Source organism: Salmo salar, chromosome ssa26 (genome assembly GCF_905237065.1).
Source record: "Salmo salar chromosome ssa26, Ssal_v3.1, whole genome shotgun sequence".
NCBI classification, from domain to species: Eukaryota; Metazoa; Chordata; class Actinopteri; order Salmoniformes; family Salmonidae; genus Salmo; species Salmo salar.
Window position 1 is genome coordinate 47,229,077 of NC_059467.1, and position 19,603 is coordinate 47,248,679.

The window sequence follows — 19,603 nt, forward strand, 5'->3', positions numbered from 1 at the left end:
AGTAAACATCATTCTGACCTGTTAACTCCTCTCATTACACTGAGACAGAGCAGGAAGTAAACATCATTCTGACCTGTTAACTTCTCCTCTCATTACACTGAGACAGAGCAGGAAGTAAACATCATTCTGACCTGTTAACTCCTCTCATTACACTGAGACAGAGCAGGAAGTAAAGATCATTCTGACCTGTTAACTCCTCCTCTCATTACACTGAGACAGAGCAGGAAGTAAACATAATTCTGACCTGTTAACTTCTCCTCTCATTACACTGAGACAGAGCAGGAAGTAAACATCATTCTGACCTGTTAACTCCTCCTCTCATTACACTGAGACAGAGCAGGAAGTAAACATCATTCTGACCTGTTAACTCCTCCTCTCATTACACTGAGACAGAGCAGGAAGGAAACATCATTCTGACCTGTTAACTCCTCTCATTACACTGAGACAGAGCAGGAAGTAAACATCATTCTGACCTGTTAACTCCTCCTCTCATTACACTGAGACAGAGCAGGAAGGAAACATCATTCTGACCTGTTAACTCCTCCTCTCATTACACTGAGACAGAGCAGGAAGGAAACATCATTCTGACCTGTTAACTCCTCTCATTACACTGAGACAGAGCAGGAAGTAAACATTATCTGACCTGTTAACTCGTCCTCTCATTACACTGAGACAGAGCAGGAAGTAAACATCATTCTGACCTGTTAACTCCTCCTCTCATTACACTGAGACAGAGCAGGAAGGAAACATCATTCTGACCTGTTAACTCCTCCTCTCATTACACTGAGACAGAGCAGGAAGTAAACATCATTCTGACCTGTTAACTCCTCCTCTCATTACACTGAGACAGAGCAGGAAGTAAACATCATTCTGACCTGTTAACTCCTCCTCTCATTACACTGAGACAGAGCAGGAAGTAAACATCATTCTGACCTGTTAACTCCTCCTCTCATTACACTGAGACAGAGCAGGAAGGAAACATCATTCTGACCTGTTAACTCCTCCTCTCATTACACTGAGACAGACCAGGAAGTAAACATCATTCTGACCTGTTAACTCCTCTCATTACACTGAGACAGAGCAGGAAGTAAACATCATTCTGACCTGTTAACTCCTCCCCTCATTACACTGAGACAGAGCAGGAAGTAAACATCATTCTGACCTGTTAACTCCTCCTCTCATTACACTGAGACAGAGCAGGAAGTAAACATCATTCTGACCTGTTAACTCCTCCCCTCATTACACTGAGACAGAGCAGGAAGTAAACATCATTCTGACCTGTTAACTCCTCCTCTCATTACACTGAGACAGAGCAGGAAGGAAACATCATTCTGACCTGTTAACTCCTCTCATTACACTGAGACAGAGCAGGAAGTAAACATCATTCTGACCTGTTAACTCCTCCCCTCATTACACTGAGACAGAGCAGGAAGTAAACATCATTCTGACCTGTTAACGCCTCCTCTCATTACACTGAGACAGAGCAGGAAGTAAACATCATTCTGACCTGTTAACTCCTCCTCTCATTACACTGAGACAGAGCAGGAAGTAAACATCATTCTGACCTGTTAACTCCTCCCCTCATTACACTGAGACAGAGCAGGAAGTAAACATCATTCTGACCCGTTAACTCCTCCTCTCATTACACTGAGACAGAGCAGGAAGGAAACATCATTCTGACCTGTTAACTCCTCTCATTACACTGAGACAGAGCAGGAAGTAAACATCATTCTGACCTGTTAACTCCTCTCATTACACTGAGACAGAGCAGGAAGTAAACATCATTCTGACCTGTTAACTCCTCCCCTCATTACACTGAGACAGAGCAGGAAGTAAACATCATTCTGACCTGTTAACTCCTCCTCTCATTACACTGAGACAGAGCAGGAAGTAAACATCATTCTGACCTGTTAACTCCTCCTCTCATTACACTGAGACAGAGCAGGAAGTAAACATAATTCTGACCTGTTAACTCCTCCCCTCATTACACTGAGACAGAGCAGGAAGGAAACATCATTCTGACCTGTTAACTCCTCCTCTCATTACACTGAGACAGAGCAGGAAGGAAACATAATTCTGACCTGTTAACTCCTCCTCTCATTACACTGAGACAAAGCAGGAAGTAAACATCATTCTGACCTGTTAACTCCTCTCATTACACTGAGACAGAGCAGGAAGTAAACATCATTCTGACCTGTTAACTCCTCCTCTCATTACACTGAGACAGAGCAGGAAGTAAACATCATTCTGACCTGTTAACTCCTCCTCTCATTACACTGAGACAGAGCAGGAAGGAAACATCATTCTGACCTGTTAACTCCTCCTCTCATTACACTGAGACAGAGCAGGAAGTAAACATCATTCTGACCTGTTAACTCCTCCTCTCATTACACTGAGACAGAGCAGGAAGTAAACATCATTCTGACCTGTTAACTCCTCTCATTACACTGAGACAGAGCAGGAAGTAAACATCATTCTGACCTGTTAACTCGTCCTCTCATTACACTGAGACAGAGCAGGAAGTAAACATCATTCTGACCTGTTAACTTCTCCTCTCATTACACTGAGACAGAGCAGGAAGTAAACATCATTCTGACCTGTTAACTCCTCTCATTACACTGAGACAGAGCAGGAAGTAAAGATCATTCTGACCTGTTAACTCCTCCTCTCATTACACTGAGACAGAGCAGGAAGTAAACATCATTCTGACCTGTTAACTTCTCCTCTCATTACACATAAACAGAGCAGGAAGTAAACATCATTCTGACCTGTTAACTCCTCCTCTCATTACACTGGGACAGAGCAGGAAGTAAACATCATTCTGACCTGTTAACTCCTCCTCTCATTACACTGAGACAGAGCAGGAAGGAAACATCATTCTGACCTGTTAACTCCTCTCATTACACTGAGACAGAGCAGGAAGTAAACATCATTCTGACCTGTTAACTCCTCCTCTCATTACACTGAGACAGAGCAGGAAGTAAACATCATTCTGACCTGTTAACTCCTCTCATTACACTGAGACAGAGCAGGAAGTAAACATCATTCTGACCTGTTAACTCCTCCTCTCATTACACTGAGACAGAGCAGGAAGTAAACATCATTCTGACCTGTTAACTCCTCTCATTACACTGAGACAGAGCAGGAAGGAAACATCATTCTGACCTGTTAACTCCTCCTCTCATTACACTGAGACAGAGCAGGAAGTAAACATCATTCTGACCTGTTAACTCCTCTCATTACACTGAGACAGAGCAGGAAGTAAACATCATTCTGACCTGTTAACTCCTCCCCTCATTACACTGAGACAGAGCAGGAAGTAAACATCATTCTGACCTGTTAACTCCTCCTCTCATTACACTGAGACAGAGCAGGAAGTAAACATCATTCTGACCTGTTAACTCCTCCTCTCATTACACTGAGACAGAGCAGGAAGTAAACATCATTCTGACCTGTTAACTCCTCCTCTCATTACACTGAGAGAGAGCAGGAAGTAAACATCATTCTGACCTGTTAACTCCTCTCATTACACTGAGACAGAGCAGGAAGTAAACATCATTCTGACCTGTTAACTCCTCCTCTCATTACACTGAGACAGAGCAGGAAGTAAACATCATTCTGACCTGTTAACTCCTCCTCTCATTACACTGAGACAGAGCAGGAAGTAAACATCATTCTGACCTGTTAACTCCTCCCCTCATTACACTGAGACAGAGCAGGAAGTAAACATCATTCTGACCCGTTAACTCCTCCTCTCATTACACTGAGACAGAGCAGGAAGGAAACATCATTCTGACCTGTTAACTCCTCTCATTACACTGAGACAGAGCAGGAAGTAAACATCATTCTGACCTGTTAACTCCTCTCATTACACTGAGACAGAGCAGGAAGTAAACATCATTCTGACCTGTTAACTCCTCCCCTCATTACACTGAGACAGAGCAGGAAGTAAACATCATTCTGACCTGTTAACTCCTCCTCTCATTACACTGAGACAGAGCAGGAAGTAAACATCATTCTGACCTGTTAACTCCTCTCATTACACTGAGACAGAGCAGGAAGTAAACATCATTCTGACCTGTTAACTCCTCCTCTCATTACACTGAGACAGAGCAGGAAGTAAACATCATTCTGACCTGTTAACTCCTCCTCTCATTACACTGAGACAGAGCAGGAAGGAAACATCATTCTGACCTGTTAACTCCTCTCATTACACTGAGACAGAGCAGGAAGTAAACATCATTCTGACCTGTTAACTCGTCCTCTCATTACACTGAGACAGAGCAGGAAGTAAACATCATTCTGACCTGTTAACTTCTCCTCTCATTACACTGAGACAGAGCAGGAAGTAAACATCATTCTGACCTGTTAACTCCTCTCATTACACTGAGACAGAGCAGGAAGTAAAGATCATTCTGACCTGTTAACTCCTCCTCTCATTACACTGAGACAGAGCAGGAAGTAAACATAATTCTGACCTGTTAACTTCTCCTCTCATTACACTGAGACAGAGCAGGAAGTAAACATCATTCTGACCTGTTAACTCCTCCTCTCATTACACTGAGACAGAGCAGGAAGTAAACATCATTCTGACCTGTTAACTCCTCCTCTCATTACACTGAGACAGAGCAGGAAGGAAACATCATTCTGACCTGTTAACTCCTCTCATTACACTGAGACAGAGCAGGAAGTAAACATCATTCTGACCTGTTAACTCCTCCTCTCATTACACTGAGACAGAGCAGGAAGGAAACATCATTCTGACCTGTTAACTCCTCCTCTCATTACACTGAGACAGAGCAGGAAGGAAACATCATTCTGACCTGTTAACTCCTCTCATTACACTGAGACAGAGCAGGAAGTAAACATCATTCTGACCTGTTAACTCGTCCTCTCATTACACTGAGACAGAGCAGGAAGTAAACATCATTCTGACCTGTTAACTCCTCCTCTCATTACACTGAGACAGAGCAGGAAGGAAACATCATTCTGACCTGTTAACTCCTCCTCTCATTACACTGAGACAGAGCAGGAAGTAAACATCATTCTGACCTGTTAACTCCTCCTCTCATTACACTGAGACAGAGCAGGAAGTAAACATCATTCTGACCTGTTAACTCCTCCTCTCATTACACTGAGACAGAGCAGGAAGTAAACATCATTCTGACCTGTTAACTCCTCCTCTCATTACACTGAGACAGAGCAGGAAGGAAACATCATTCTGACCTGTTAACTCCTCCTCTCATTACACTGAGACAGAGCAGGAAGTAAACATCATTCTGACCTGTTAACTCCTCTCATTACACTGAGACAGAGCAGGAAGTAAACATCATTCTGACCTGTTAACTCCTCCCCTCATTACACTGAGACAGAGCAGGAAGTAAACATCATTCTGACCTGTTAACTCCTCCTCTCATTACACTGAGACAGAGCAGGAAGTAAACATCATTCTGACCTGTTAACTCCTCCCCTCATTACACTGAGACAGAGCAGGAAGTAAACATCATTCTGACCTGTTAACTCCTCCTCTCATTACACTGAGACAGAGCAGGAAGGAAACATCATTCTGACCTGTTAACTCCTCTCATTACACTGAGACAGAGCAGGAAGTAAACATCATTCTGACCTGTTAACTCCTCCCCTCATTACACTGAGACAGAGCAGGAAGTAAACATCATTCTGACCTGTTAACGCCTCCTCTCATTACACTGAGACAGAGCAGGAAGTAAACATCATTCTGACCTGTTAACTCCTCCTCTCATTACACTGAGACAGAGCAGGAAGTAAACATCATTCTGACCTGTTAACTCCTCCCCTCATTACACTGAGACAGAGCAGGAAGTAAACATCATTCTGACCCGTTAACTCCTCCTCTCATTACACTGAGACAGAGCAGGAAGGAAACATCATTCTGACCTGTTAACTCCTCTCATTACACTGAGACAGAGCAGGAAGTAAACATCATTCTGACCTGTTAACTCCTCTCATTACACTGAGACAGAGCAGGAAGTAAACATCATTCTGACCTGTTAACTCCTCCCCTCATTACACTGAGACAGAGCAGGAAGTAAACATCATTCTGACCTGTTAACTCCTCCTCTCATTACACTGAGACAGAGCAGGAAGTAAACATCATTCTGACCTGTTAACTCCTCTCATTACACTGAGACAGAGCAGGAAGTAAACATCATTCTGACCTGTTAACTCCTCTCATTACACTGAGACAGAGCAGGAAGTAAACATCATTCTGACCTGTTAACTCCTCCTCTCATTACACTGTGACAGAGCAGGAAGTAAACATCATTCTGACCTGTTAACTCCTCCTCTCATTACACTGAGACAGAGCAGGAAGTAAACATAATTCTGACCTGTTAACTCCTCCCCTCATTACACTGAGACAGAGCAGGAAGGAAACATCATTCTGACCTGTTAACTCCTCCTCTCATTACACTGAGACAGAGCAGGAAGGAAACATAATTCTGACCTGTTAACTCCTCCTCTCATTACACTGAGACAGAGCAGGAAGTAAACATCATTCTGACCTGTTAACTCCTCTCATTACACTGAGACAGAGCAGGAAGTAAACATCATTCTGACCTGTTAACTCCTCCTCTCATTACACTGAGACAGAGCAGGAAGTAAACATCATTCTGACCTGTTAACTCCTCCTCTCATTACACTGAGACAGAGCAGGAAGGAAACATCATTCTGACCTGTTAACTCCTCCTCTCATTACACTGAGACAGAGCAGGAAGTAAACATCATTCTGACCTGTTAACTCCTCCTCTCATTACACTGAGACAGAGCAGGAAGTAAACATCATTCTGACCTGTTAACTCCTCTCATTACACTGAGACAGAGCAGGAAGTAAACATCATTCTGACCTGTTAACTCGTCCTCTCATTACACTGAGACAGAGCAGGAAGTAAACATCATTCTGACCTGTTAACTTCTCCTCTCATTACACTGAGACAGAGCAGGAAGTAAACATCATTCTGACCTGTTAACTCCTCTCATTACACTGAGACAGAGCAGGAAGTAAAGATCATTCTGACCTGTTAACTCCTCCTCTCATTACACTGAGACAGAGCAGGAAGTAAACATCATTCTGACCTGTTAACTTCTCCTCTCATTACACTGAGACAGAGCAGGAAGTAAACATCATTCTGACCTGTTAACTCCTCCTCTCATTACACTGAGACAGAGCAGGAAGTAAACATCATTCTGACCTGTTAACTCCTCCTCTCATTACACTGAGACAGAGCAGGAAGGAAACATCATTCTGACCTGTTAACTCCTCTCATTACACTGAGACAGAGCAGGAAGTAAACATCATTCTGACCTGTTAACTCCTCCTCTCATTACACTGAGACAGAGCAGGAAGGAAACATCATTCTGACCTGTTAACTCCTCTCATTACACTGAGACAGAGCAGGAAGTAAACATCATTCTGACCTGTTAACTCCTCCTCTCATTACACTGAGACAGAGCAGGAAGGAAACATCATTCTGACCTGTTAACTCCTCTCATTACACTGAGACAGAGCAGGAAGTAAACATCATTCTGACCTGTTAACTCGTCCTCTCATTACACTGAGACAGAGCAGGAAGTAAACATCATTCTGACCTGTTAACTCCTCCTCTCATTACACTGAGACAGAGCAGGAAGGAAACATCATTCTGACCTGTTAACTCCTCCTCTCATTACACTGAGACAGAGCAGGAAGTAAACATCATTCTGACCTGTTAACTCCTCCTCTCATTACACTGAGACAGAGCAGGAAGTAAACATCATTCTGACCTGTTAACTCCTCCTCTCATTACACTGAGACAGAGCAGGAAGTAAACATCATTCTGACCTGTTAACTCCTCTCATTACACTGAGACAGAGCAGGAAGTAAACATCATTCTGACCTGTTAACTCCTCCCCTCATTACACTGAGACAGAGCAGGAAGTAAACATCATTCTGACCTGTTAACGCCTCCTCTCATTACACTGAGACAGAGCAGGAAGTAAACATCATTCTGACCTGTTAACTCCTCCTCTCATTACACTGAGACAGAGCAGGAAGTAAACATCATTCTGACCTGTTAACTCCTCCCCTCATTACACTGAGACAGAGCAGGAAGTAAACATCATTCTGACCCGTTAACTCCTCCTCTCATTACACTGAGACAGAGCAGGAAGGAAACATCATTCTGACCTGTTAACTCCTCTCATTACACTGAGACAGAGCAGGAAGTAAACATCATTCTGACCTGTTAACTTCTCCTCTCATTACACTGAGACAGAGCAGGAAGTAAACATCATTCTGACCTGTTAACTCCTCTCATTACACTGAGACAGAGCAGGAAGTAAAGATCATTCTGACCTGTTAACTCCTCCTCTCATTACACTGAGACAGAGCAGGAAGTAAACATCATTCTGACCTGTTAACTTCTCCTCTCATTACACTGAGACAGAGCAGGAAGTAAACATCATTCTGACCTGTTAACTCCTCCTCTCATTACACTGAGACAGAGCAGGAAGTAAACATCATTCTGACCTGTTAACTCCTCCTCTCATTACACTGAGACAGAGCAGGAAGGAAACATCATTCTGACCTGTTAACTCCTCTCATTACACTGAGACAGAGCAGGAAGTAAACATCATTCTGACCTGTTAACTCCTCCTCTCATTACACTGAGACAGAGCAGGAAGGAAACATCATTCTGACCTGTTAACTCCTCTCATTACACTGAGACAGAGCAGGAAGTAAACATCATTCTGACCTGTTAACTCCTCCTCTCATTACACTGAGACAGAGCAGGAAGGAAACATCATTCTGACCTGTTAACTCCTCTCATTACACTGAGACAGAGCAGGAAGTAAACATCATTCTGACCTGTTAACTCGTCCTCTCATTACACTGAGACAGAGCAGGAAGTAAACATCATTCTGACCTGTTAACTCCTCCTCTCATTACACTGAGACAGAGCAGGAAGGAAACATCATTCTGACCTGTTAACTCCTCCTCTCATTACACTGAGACAGAGCAGGAAGTAAACATCATTCTGACCTGTTAACTCCTCCTCTCATTACACTGAGACAGAGCAGGAAGTAAACATCATTCTGACCTGTTAACTCCTCCTCTCATTACACTGAGACAGAGCAGGAAGTAAACATCATTCTGACCTGTTAACTCCTCTCATTACACTGAGACAGAGCAGGAAGTAAACATCATTCTGACCTGTTAACTCCTCCCCTCATTACACTGAGACAGAGCAGGAAGGAAACATCATTCTGACCTGTTAACTTCTCCTCTCATTACACTGAGACAGAGCAGGAGGTAAACATCATTCTGACCTGTTAACTCCTCCTCTCATTACACTGAGACAGAGCAGGAAGTAAACATCATTCTGACCTGTTAACTCGTCCTCTCATTACACTGAGACAGAGCAGGAAGGAAACATCATTCTGACCTGTTAACTCCTCCTCTCATTACACTGAGACAGAGCAGGAAGTAAACATCATTCTGACCTGTTAACTCCTCTCATTACACTGAGACAGAGCAGGAAGTAAACATCATTCTGACCTGTTAACTCCTCCCCTCATTACACTGAGACAGAGCAGGAAGTAAACATCATTCTGACCTGTTAACTCCTCTCATTACACTGAGACAGAGCAGGAAGTAAACATCATTCTGACCTGTTAACTCCTCTCATTACACTGAGACAGAGCAGGAAGGAAACATCATTCTGACCTGTTAACTCCTCCTCTCATTACACTGAGACAGAGCAGGAAGTAAACATCATTCTGACCTGTTAACTCCTCCTCTCATTACACTGAGACAGAGCAGGAAGTAAACATCATTCTGACCTGTTAACTCCTCCTCTCATTACACTGAGACAGAGCAGGAAGTAAACATCATTCTGACCTGTTAACTCCTCCTCTCATTACACTGAGACAGAGCAGGAAGGAAACATCATTCTGACCTGTTAACTCCTCTCATTACACTGAGACAGAGCAGGAAGTAAACATCATTCTGACCTGTTAACTCCTCTCATTACACTGAGACAGAGCAGGAAGTAAAGATCATTCTGACCTGTTAACTCCTCTCATTACACTGAGACAGAGCAGGAAGTAAACATCATTCTGACCTGTTAACTCCTCTCATTACACTGAGACAGAGCAGGAAGTAAACATCATTCTGACCTGTTAACTCCTCCTCTCATTACACTGAGACAGAGCAGGAAGTAAAGATCATTCTGACCTGTTAACTCCTCTCATTACACTGAGACAGAGCAGGAAGGAAACATCATTCTGACCTGTTAACTCCTCTCATTACACTGAGACAGAGCAGGAAGTAAACATCATTCTGACCTGTTAACTCCTCCCCTCATTACACTGAGACAGAGCAGGAAGTAAACATCATTCTGACCTGTTAACTCCTCTCATTACACTGAGACAGAGCAGGAAGTAAACATCATTCTGACCTGTTAACTCCTCCTCTCATTACACTGAGACAGAGCAGGAAGGAAACATCATTCTGACCTGTTAACTCCTCCCCTCATTACACTGAGACAGAGCAGGAAGTAAACATCATTCTGACCTGTTAACTCCTCTCATTACACTGAGACAGAGCAGGAAGTAAACATCATTCTGACCTGTTAACTCCTCCTCTCATTACACTGAGACAGAGCAGGAAGGAAACATCATTCTGACCTGTTAACTCCTCCTCTCGCCACTTAGAGAAACATCAATGCAAACTAATTAAGAGCTTAAGGAAGACATATGGCCTGATTGGCACAGGATGTAGCCCAATGGCACCCTATTCCCTTTATAGTGCACAATACTCTATGGGCCGTATATAGTGCACTATATACCATTTGGGATGTTGGCAGCCTCAGTGAAGGAGGACAAAGCTAAGCCCCCTAACTGGTCTGTTCCTTCACTACAGAGGACTACAATAGAGAACAGAGTGGGCTGTCAAAGTGGTTTTCTTCCTTGGCTTCAGACTTTACCTCATTTGAACCTGAAAGAAGAAAGGAAAAGAGAGGAGAGGAGAGGAGGGGAGAGGAGAGGAGAGTTGGGGAGTGGAGGGGATGAGAGGAGGGGAGGGGAGGGGAGAGTAGAGGAGAAATAGGAAATAGGAAATAGGAAATGCCATGAGCGTTTGAGTGTTTAATGTTATCTTTGGTGTGTAGTGTCCGGTAGTATCTTGTAGTGTCTTGTAGTGTCCGGTAGTGTCCAGTAGTGTCCGGTAGTGTCTTGTAGTGTCCTGTAGTGTCTTGTAGTGTCTGGTAGTGTCCAGTAGTGTCCGGTAGTGTCCTGTAGTGTCCGGTAGTGTCCTGTAGTGTCTGGTAGTGTCCGGTAGTGTCCGGTGGTGTCCGCGAGTGTCCGGTAGTGTCCGGTAGTGTCCGGTAGTGTCTTGTAATGTCCGGTAGTGTCCGGTAGTGTCCGGTGGTGTCCGGGGGTGTCCGGTGGTGTCCGGTAGTGTCCGGTGGTGTCCTGTAGTGTCCGGTAGTGTCCGGTGGTGTCCTGTAGTGTCCGGTGGTGTCCTGTAGTGTCCGGTAGTGTCCGGTAGTGCCTTGTAGTGTCCGGTAGTGTCCGGTAGTGTCTTGTAGTCTCCGGTAGTGTCCTGTAGTGTCCTGTAGTGTCCGGTAGTGTCTTGCAGTGTCTGGCAGTGTCCAGGATTGTCCGTGAGTGTCTTCTAGTGTCTGGTAGTGTCCGGTAGTGTCTGGTAGTGTCTGGTAGTGTCCGGTAGTGTCTGGCAGTGTCCAGGATTGTCCGTGAGTGTCTTCTAGTGTCTTCTAGTGTCTGGTAGTGTCCGGTAGTGTCTGGTTGTGTCTGGTAGTGTCTGGTAGTGTCTGGTAGTGTCTGGTAGTGTCCGGTAGTGTCTGGTTGTGTCTGGTAGTGTCTGGTAGTGTCCAGGATTGTCTGATAGTGTCTGGTAGTGTCTGGTAGTGTCCGGTAGTGTCCGGTAGTGTCCGGTGGTGTCCGGTAGTGTCCGGTAGTGTCCGGTTGTGTCCGGTTGTGTCCGGTGGTGTCCGGTTGTGTCCGGTGGTGTCCGGTAGTGTCCGGTGGTGTCCGTTGGTGTCCGTTGGTGTCCGGTAGTGTCCGGTGGTGTCCTGTAGTGTCTGGTGGTGTCCGGTAGTGTCCAGGAGTGTCCGGTAGTGTCCGGTAGTGTCCGGTTGTGTCCGGTAGTGTCCGGTAGTGTCCGGTAGTGTCCGGTGGTGTCCGGTGGTGTCTGGTGGTGTCTAGTGGTATCTGGTGGTGTCTGGTGGTGTCTGGTAGGGTCTGGTAGTGTCCGGTAGTGTCCGGTTGTGTCTTAGCTTTGTATCTGTGGTTGTCTCAGAAATGTCTGTGTTTATAAGTATACACACACACACACACACACACACACACACACACACACACACACACACACACACACACAGACACACACACACACACACACACACACACACACACACACACACACACACACACACACACACACACACACACACACACACACACACACACACACAAACATACCCCCCCACCACACACACACACACAGACACACACACACACAGACACACACACACACACACACAGACACACACACACACACACACACAAACATACACACACACACACACGCATACGCATACACACACGCACACACACACACACACACACACACACACACACACACACTCACAGACACACACACACACACACTCACACACACACATACCTACATACCTACACATACCTACTCACACATTAATCCACTCACCCTGTCCCCTGTGTTTTCAGTCTGTTCTCCAGGGTTCTATGGTCAGCGCTGCAGTCAGTCCTGTCCTCAGTGTATCCATAGCAATGGTCCTTGTCACCACATCACAGGACACTGTGAGTGTCTGTCAGGATTCTGTGGCTCTCTGTGTAACCAAGGTGAGTTTCTCTAGTCTTTCTGCTCGCTCTGCTTCAAACCTCTTTCCATCAGTCGCTGTTCTTTCTGCCTCAAACCCCTTACAGTCTTTGTTCTCTCTGTCTCAAACCCCTTACAGTCTCTGTTCTCTCTGTCTCAAACCCCTTACAGTCTCTGTTCTCTCTGTCTCAAACCCCTTACAGTCTCTGTTCTCTCTGTCTCAAACCCCTTACAGTCTCTGTTCTCTCTGTCTCAAACCCCTTACAGTCTCTGTTCTCTCTGTCTCAAACCCCTTACAGTCTCTGTTCTCTCTGTCTCAAACCCCTTACTGTCTCTGCTCTCTCTGTCTCTAGGTTTGATATGACTGTTTGGAGATGGGACATAGGTCTCTGTTTTCACTCTGCCTCAAACCTCTTTCCACTAGCCTGGATGCCAGACAGTTTGTACTTTAGCCAACTCATTTGTCTTACGTACAATGTTAATTTGTCATTTTTGTACGTTCAATAGATATATCAACACAACTTTACATATTTAAATAGTGTTCTGAAGTAAATTCAGTCATAAATCTGAAGCCGGTCTCCTCCACGTCACAAGAGAAGGAGCTAATGCTTGTCTTCAAGTCTCAGCCAAGGTTATTCATCTGGAGTGTGTGGCTTAATCACAGAACCATCTGTTAGGACGTAGATCTATTAGGACATAGATCTGTTACTGTTATGACATAGATATATCAGGACATAAATCTATTAAGCCATAGATCTGTTAATATGACATAGATCTATTAGGTCATAGATTTGTTACTGTTAGGACATAGATCTGTTAATATGACATAAATCTGTTAAAATGACATAGGTCTGTTAATAGGATATAGATCTGTTAATAGGATATAGATCTGTTAATATGACCTATATTAGTTAATATAACATAGATCTGTTAATACGACATATATCTATTAATATGACATAAATCTGTTCTGACATAGATCTGTTGAGACATAGATCTGTTAATAGGACATAGATCTGTTAATATGACATAGATCTGTTAAAATGACATAGAGCTGTTGAGACATAGATATGTATAACATAGATCTGTTATGACCGTTCCTCTCCCCTGCCTGGTCCACAGTGCTATAAAGGCTATAGAGTGGTGAGGAGGAGGAGCTCTGAGGACCCTTTGTGTCCGGAAGTAATTTAGACATTGATTGTAGTCATTGCGATCTGTAGTCATTATGATCTGTAGTCATTACGATCTGTAGTCATTACGATCTGTAGTCATTACGATCTGTAGTCATTACGATCTGTAGCCATTACGATCTGTAGTCATTACGATCTGTAGTCATTACGATCTGTAGTCATTACGATCTGTAGCCATTACGATCTGTAGTTATTACGATCTGTAGTCATTACGATCTGTAGTCATTAAAATCTGTAGTCATTACGATCTGTAGTCATTACGATCTGTAGTCATTTCGATCTGTAGCCATTATGATCTGTAGTCATTACGATCTGTAGTCATTACGATCTGTAGTCATTACAATCTGTAGTCATTATGATCTGTAGTCATTACGATCTGTAGCCATTACGATCTGTAGTCATTACGATCTGTAGCCATTACGATCTGTAGTCATTACGATCTGTAGCCATTACGATCTGTAGTCATTACGATCTGTAGTCATTACGATCTGTAGTCATTACGATGTGTAGTCATTATAATCTGTAGTCATTACGATCTGTAGTCATTACGATCTGTAGTCATTACGATCTGTAGTCATTACGATCTGTAGCCATTACGATCTGTAGTCATTATGATCTGTAGTCATTATGATCTGTAGCCATTACGATCTGTAGTCATTATGATCTGTAGTCATTACGATCTGTAGTCATTATGATCTGTAGTCATTATGATCTGTAGTCATTATGATCTGTAGCCATTACGATCTGTAGTCATTATGATCTGTAGTCATTACGATCTGTAGTCATTATGATCTGTAGTCATTATGATCTGTAGCCATTACGATCTGTAGTCATTACGATCTGTAGTCATTATGATCTGTAGTCATTACGATCTGTAGTCATTATGATCTGTAGTCATTATGATCTGTAGTCATTACGATCTGTAGTCATTACGATCTGTAGTCATTATGATCTGTAGTCATTATGATCTGTAGTCATTACGATCTGTAGCCATTATAATCTGTAGTCATTACGATCTGTAGTCATTACGATCTGTAGTCATTATAATCTGTAGTCATTACGATCTGTAGAGTTGCTATTTTCTCAAGTTTTCTCATGTCAGATAACTCGTGACTCCTGGATTTGTCATTATGTTAATAAAGTCTTATCTAATCAACAAATACGATAGTCAGTTTAAAAAAGGTTAAGGGTACAAGACTGTGTACATATCTGGCTGTGTTGGCAAAATTACTACATATCCCATCGAACCAAGAGGGGAGTGGCTGCCCGTTGTCACAGTTACAAGCAGAACCAGTCAGAAACGTCCAGCTGACCCTACGCTAATGGCGCCGGTGATGTCCTTCGCCACCGCCGTTGTCTTACGACAGATACCTCGAACCTGTCATGACTATTCAACAAAACAATTAAACAATACATCATTTTAAAGTTTTTTTCCATCAAATGTCTTAGTTATATGATTGTAGTTTTTTACTTTTGAAGTTGAGGGTGCATTATTTAGGACGTTTGACAATGAGGACAAAAACTAGCATAGTTCAGCTAGCCTCCTAGTTCAGCTAGGTAAAACCGGGGAAAACGAGCTCAGGCCCACTAGGCTAATTCAGGAGACAGTTTGGAGTTTTTATGCCCTGATATCAGGAGCTAGTGGTGAAAAGTTTGATTAAACAATTCAGACTTAAACAAATAAATCAGATGACTTATATTTAAGGAGAGCGAATCGATACAATCCCAAAATCAGCTGTAACTGTCAATAGTAAAATTAAGCTTAAAATGATGTTTGAGTGAATCCTGAATCCAGAAACTGAATGGTGAAGTCGCTTCCGTACACAGTAGACTCCTCCTCCTCACCACGGTAGACTCCTCCTCCTCGCCACGGTAGACTCCTCCTCCTCATCACGGTAGACTCCTCCTCCTCACCACAGTAGACTCCTCCTCGCCACGGTAGACTCCTCCTCCTCACCACGGTAGACTCCTCCTCCTCAGCACAGTAGACTCCTCCTCCTCACCACGGTAGACTCCTCCTCCTCACCACGGTAGACTCCTCCTCCTCACCACAGTAAACTCCTCCTCCTCACCACGGTAGACTCCTCCTCCTCACCACGGTAGACTCCTCCTCCTCACCACAGTAAACTCCTCCTCCTCACCACGGTAGACTCCTCCTCCTCACCACGGTAGACTCCTCCTCCTCACCACAGTAAACTCCTCCTCCTCACCACAGTAGACTCCTCCTCCTCACCACGGTAGACTCCTCCTCCTCACCACGGTAGACTCCTCCTCCTCACCACAGTAAACTCCTCCTCCTCACCACAGTAGACTCCTCCTCCTCACCACGGTAGACTCCTCCTCCTCACCACGGTAGACTCCTCCTCCTCACCACTCTATAAAGTCTCATCCAGATTTAAAATACATATTACTTTTCCTAATAAAATTAGAAATGAATTAGAAAGAGGCAATGGGCAGATATAGAATTCCCTTTCATGCCCTTTCCAGCCCTAGAGATCCTATTAAATAACCAGAGGGGTTGTGTCATCACCCTTCCCAGCGCTGTCTCATAAATATAAGGACTACTATTTAAAATAGGGCTTTTATAAATGGTGCTCGTTTGTCAAGAAGACCTTAATTAACGGGCTAGTTCGGTCACTGGGCAGTTGCTCTCTGAAAATGTTTGGCTTTTTAGGTCTACGTTGGTGGTCTCTCGTCCGATACAAGACCTTTTGCGACGTTCTAATCTTTCTGTTGAAGTATGAAAGTTTGAAATTAATTGTGGGTTTAAATCTAATGATCACATGCAGATACAAGATCATGTTTGAGGGGCTTGAAATAGCCCTTCAGAGGAAAATAGTAGCTAAACCCATTGAAATAGAACTAGTGAAGAGCTCTTCAGAGGAAGATAGTAGCTAAACCCATTAAATAAACTAGTGAATCTTCAGAGGAAGATAGTAGCTAAACCCATTGAAATAGAACTTGAGCCCCTTCAAAAGATAGTCTAAACCCATTGAAATAGAACTAGTGAAGAGCTCTTCAGAGGAAGATAGTAGCTAAACCCATTGAAATAGAACTAGTGAAGAGCCCTTCAGAGGAAGATAGCAGCTAAACCCATTGAAATAGAACTAGTGAAGAGCCCTTCAGAGGAAGATAGCAGCTAAACCCATTGAAATAGAATTAGTGAAGGGCCCTTCAGAGGAAGATAGCAGCTAAACCCATTGAAATAGAACTAGTGAAGAGTAAGAAGAGAAAGAAATGAAAAGTCCAAATATCCTTGATGGCAGTTAGAATTTCCTCTCTTCTTCCTCCTCCTCTTCCTCCTCCTCTGACCTTATCCACCTCCACCTCGTCCTCCTCTTTTCTCTACCGAAATAAACTTTTCTTTCAACATTCAGATTCATTTATCAGTTTGTTCTAACAGAGTCCCTGTCCTTGTGTGGTGCCCCCCCCCCCCCCCTGGCAGGTTAAAACACTGTTAATAGCCTGCCCAAGGTTCTGTTCCAAGGTTCTGTTGGGTCCAAATGGAATCCTAGATGAAAGAGAGGACAGTGGGGGGCAGGTGAAATATTAATTGTCATTAAAAATGCACAGTCAAGCTGCAGTGTTAATGCTGGCCCTACGCTATCCTACATTAACCATTCTACTCTGCACTGCAGGCTGGACAGACGGATCATTGGAGAAGCTCAATAAATCACTGGCTGAGTCCCAGGGCCCATAAAGCTCTGGTCGAAAGTAATGCACTATATAGGGAATAGGGTGCCATTTAGGAAGCACACTAGCTCCCCTTCTTCAGAGGATTAGAAATGAACCCTTTATACGCCAGCATGACCTCCTCCTCTTCAATATCTTTTTATTTATATAGCACTTAACAGACGCCTCTGTCAACAAAAACTTACAGTAACAGTCAGTGGATGTAATTTACCAGGATGTTTGTTTAACCTTTACGTGTGTGTGGGAGACTTGTGGGAATTTAACCCACATCCACGACCTTGGTGTTGCTGACGCCACACAGAACTACATCTTCTCTGATGTAAGGTTGATCATGGTTTGGATATACTGTACAGTCGTGGCTAAAAGTTTTGAGAATGACACAAATATTAATTTCCACAAAGTTTGCTGCTTCAGTGTCTTTAGATATTTTTGTCAGATGTTACTATGGAATACTGAAGTATAATTACAAGCATTTCATAAGTGTCAAAGGCTTTTATTGACAATTACACTATGTTGATGCAAAGAGTCAATATTTGCAGTGTTGACCCTTCTTTTTCAAGACCTCTGCAATCCGCCCTGGCATGCTGTCAATTAACTTCTGGGCCACATCCTGACTGATGGCAGCCCATTCTTGCATAATCAATGCTTGGAGTTTGTCAGAATTTGTGGGTTTTTGTTTGTCCACCCGTCTCTTGATGACTGACCACAAGTTCTCAATGGGATTAAGGTCTGGGGAGTTTCCTGGCCATGGACCCAAAATATCGATGTTTCGTTCCCCGAGCCACTTAGTTATCACTTTTGCCTTATGGCAAGGTGCTCCATCACGCTGGAAAAGGTATTGTTCATCACCAAACTGTTCCTGGATGGTTGGGAGAACTTGCTCTCGGAGGATGTGTTGTTACCATTCTTTATTCATGGCTGTGTTCTTAGGCAAAATTGTGAGTGAGCCCACTCCCTTGGCTGAGAAGCAACCCCACACATGAATGGTCTCAGGATGCTTTACTGTTGGCATGACACAGGACTGATGGTAGCGTTCACCTTGTCTTCTCCGGACAAGCTTTTTTCCAGAGGATTCATCAGAGAAAATGACTTTACCCCAGTCCTCAGCAGTCCAATCCCTGTACCTTTTGCAGAATATCAGTCTGTCCCTGATGTTTTTCCTGGAGAGAAGTGGCTTCTTTGCTGCCCTTCTTTACACCAGGCCATCCTCCAAAAGTATTCGCCTCACTGTGTGTGCAGATGCACTCACACCTGCCTGCTGTCATTCCTGAGCAAGCTCTGTACTGGTGGTGCCCCGATCCCGCAACTGAATCAACTTTAGGAGACAGTCCTGGCGCTTGCTGGACTTTCTTGGGCGCCCTGAAGCCTTCTTCACAACAATTGAACCGCTCTCCTTGAAGTTCTTGATGATCCGATAAATGGTTGATTTAGGTGAAATCTTACTGGTAGCAATATCCTTGCCTGTGAAGCCCTTTTTGTGCAAAGCAATGATGACGGCATGTGTTTCCTTGCAAGTAACCATGGTTGACAGAGGAAGAACAATGATTCCAAGCACCACCCTCCTTTTGCAGCTTCCAGTCTGTTATTCGAACTCAATCAGCATGACAGAGTGATCTCCAGCCTTGTCCTCGTCAACACTCAGACCTGTGTTAACGAGAGAATCACTGACATGATGTCAGCTGGTCCTTTTGTGGCAGGGCTGAAATGCAGTGGAAATGTTTTTTTGGGATTCAGTTCCGTTTTCAATTAATTGCATTTCATCTGATCACTCTTCATAACATTCTGGTGTATATGCAAATTGCCATTATACAAACTGAGGCAG

The 19,603-nt window shown here is 43.7% G+C and overlaps 1 protein-coding gene across 2 annotated transcripts in view; it reads left to right on the forward strand.

The window, feature by feature from the left end:
* The window catches only part of LOC106593436 (multiple epidermal growth factor-like domains protein 11), a 380,364-nt gene that overhangs the window by 332,567 nt on the left and 28,194 nt on the right, over positions 1–19,603 (forward strand). For both annotated transcript variants that reach the window (XM_045708336.1, XM_045708337.1), the window contains exon 16: positions 12,787–12,921. In XM_045708336.1, coding sequence (XP_045564292.1) covers positions 12,787–12,921 — 135 coding nt within the window. The remainder of the gene's footprint in view (positions 1–12,786; positions 12,922–19,603) is intronic.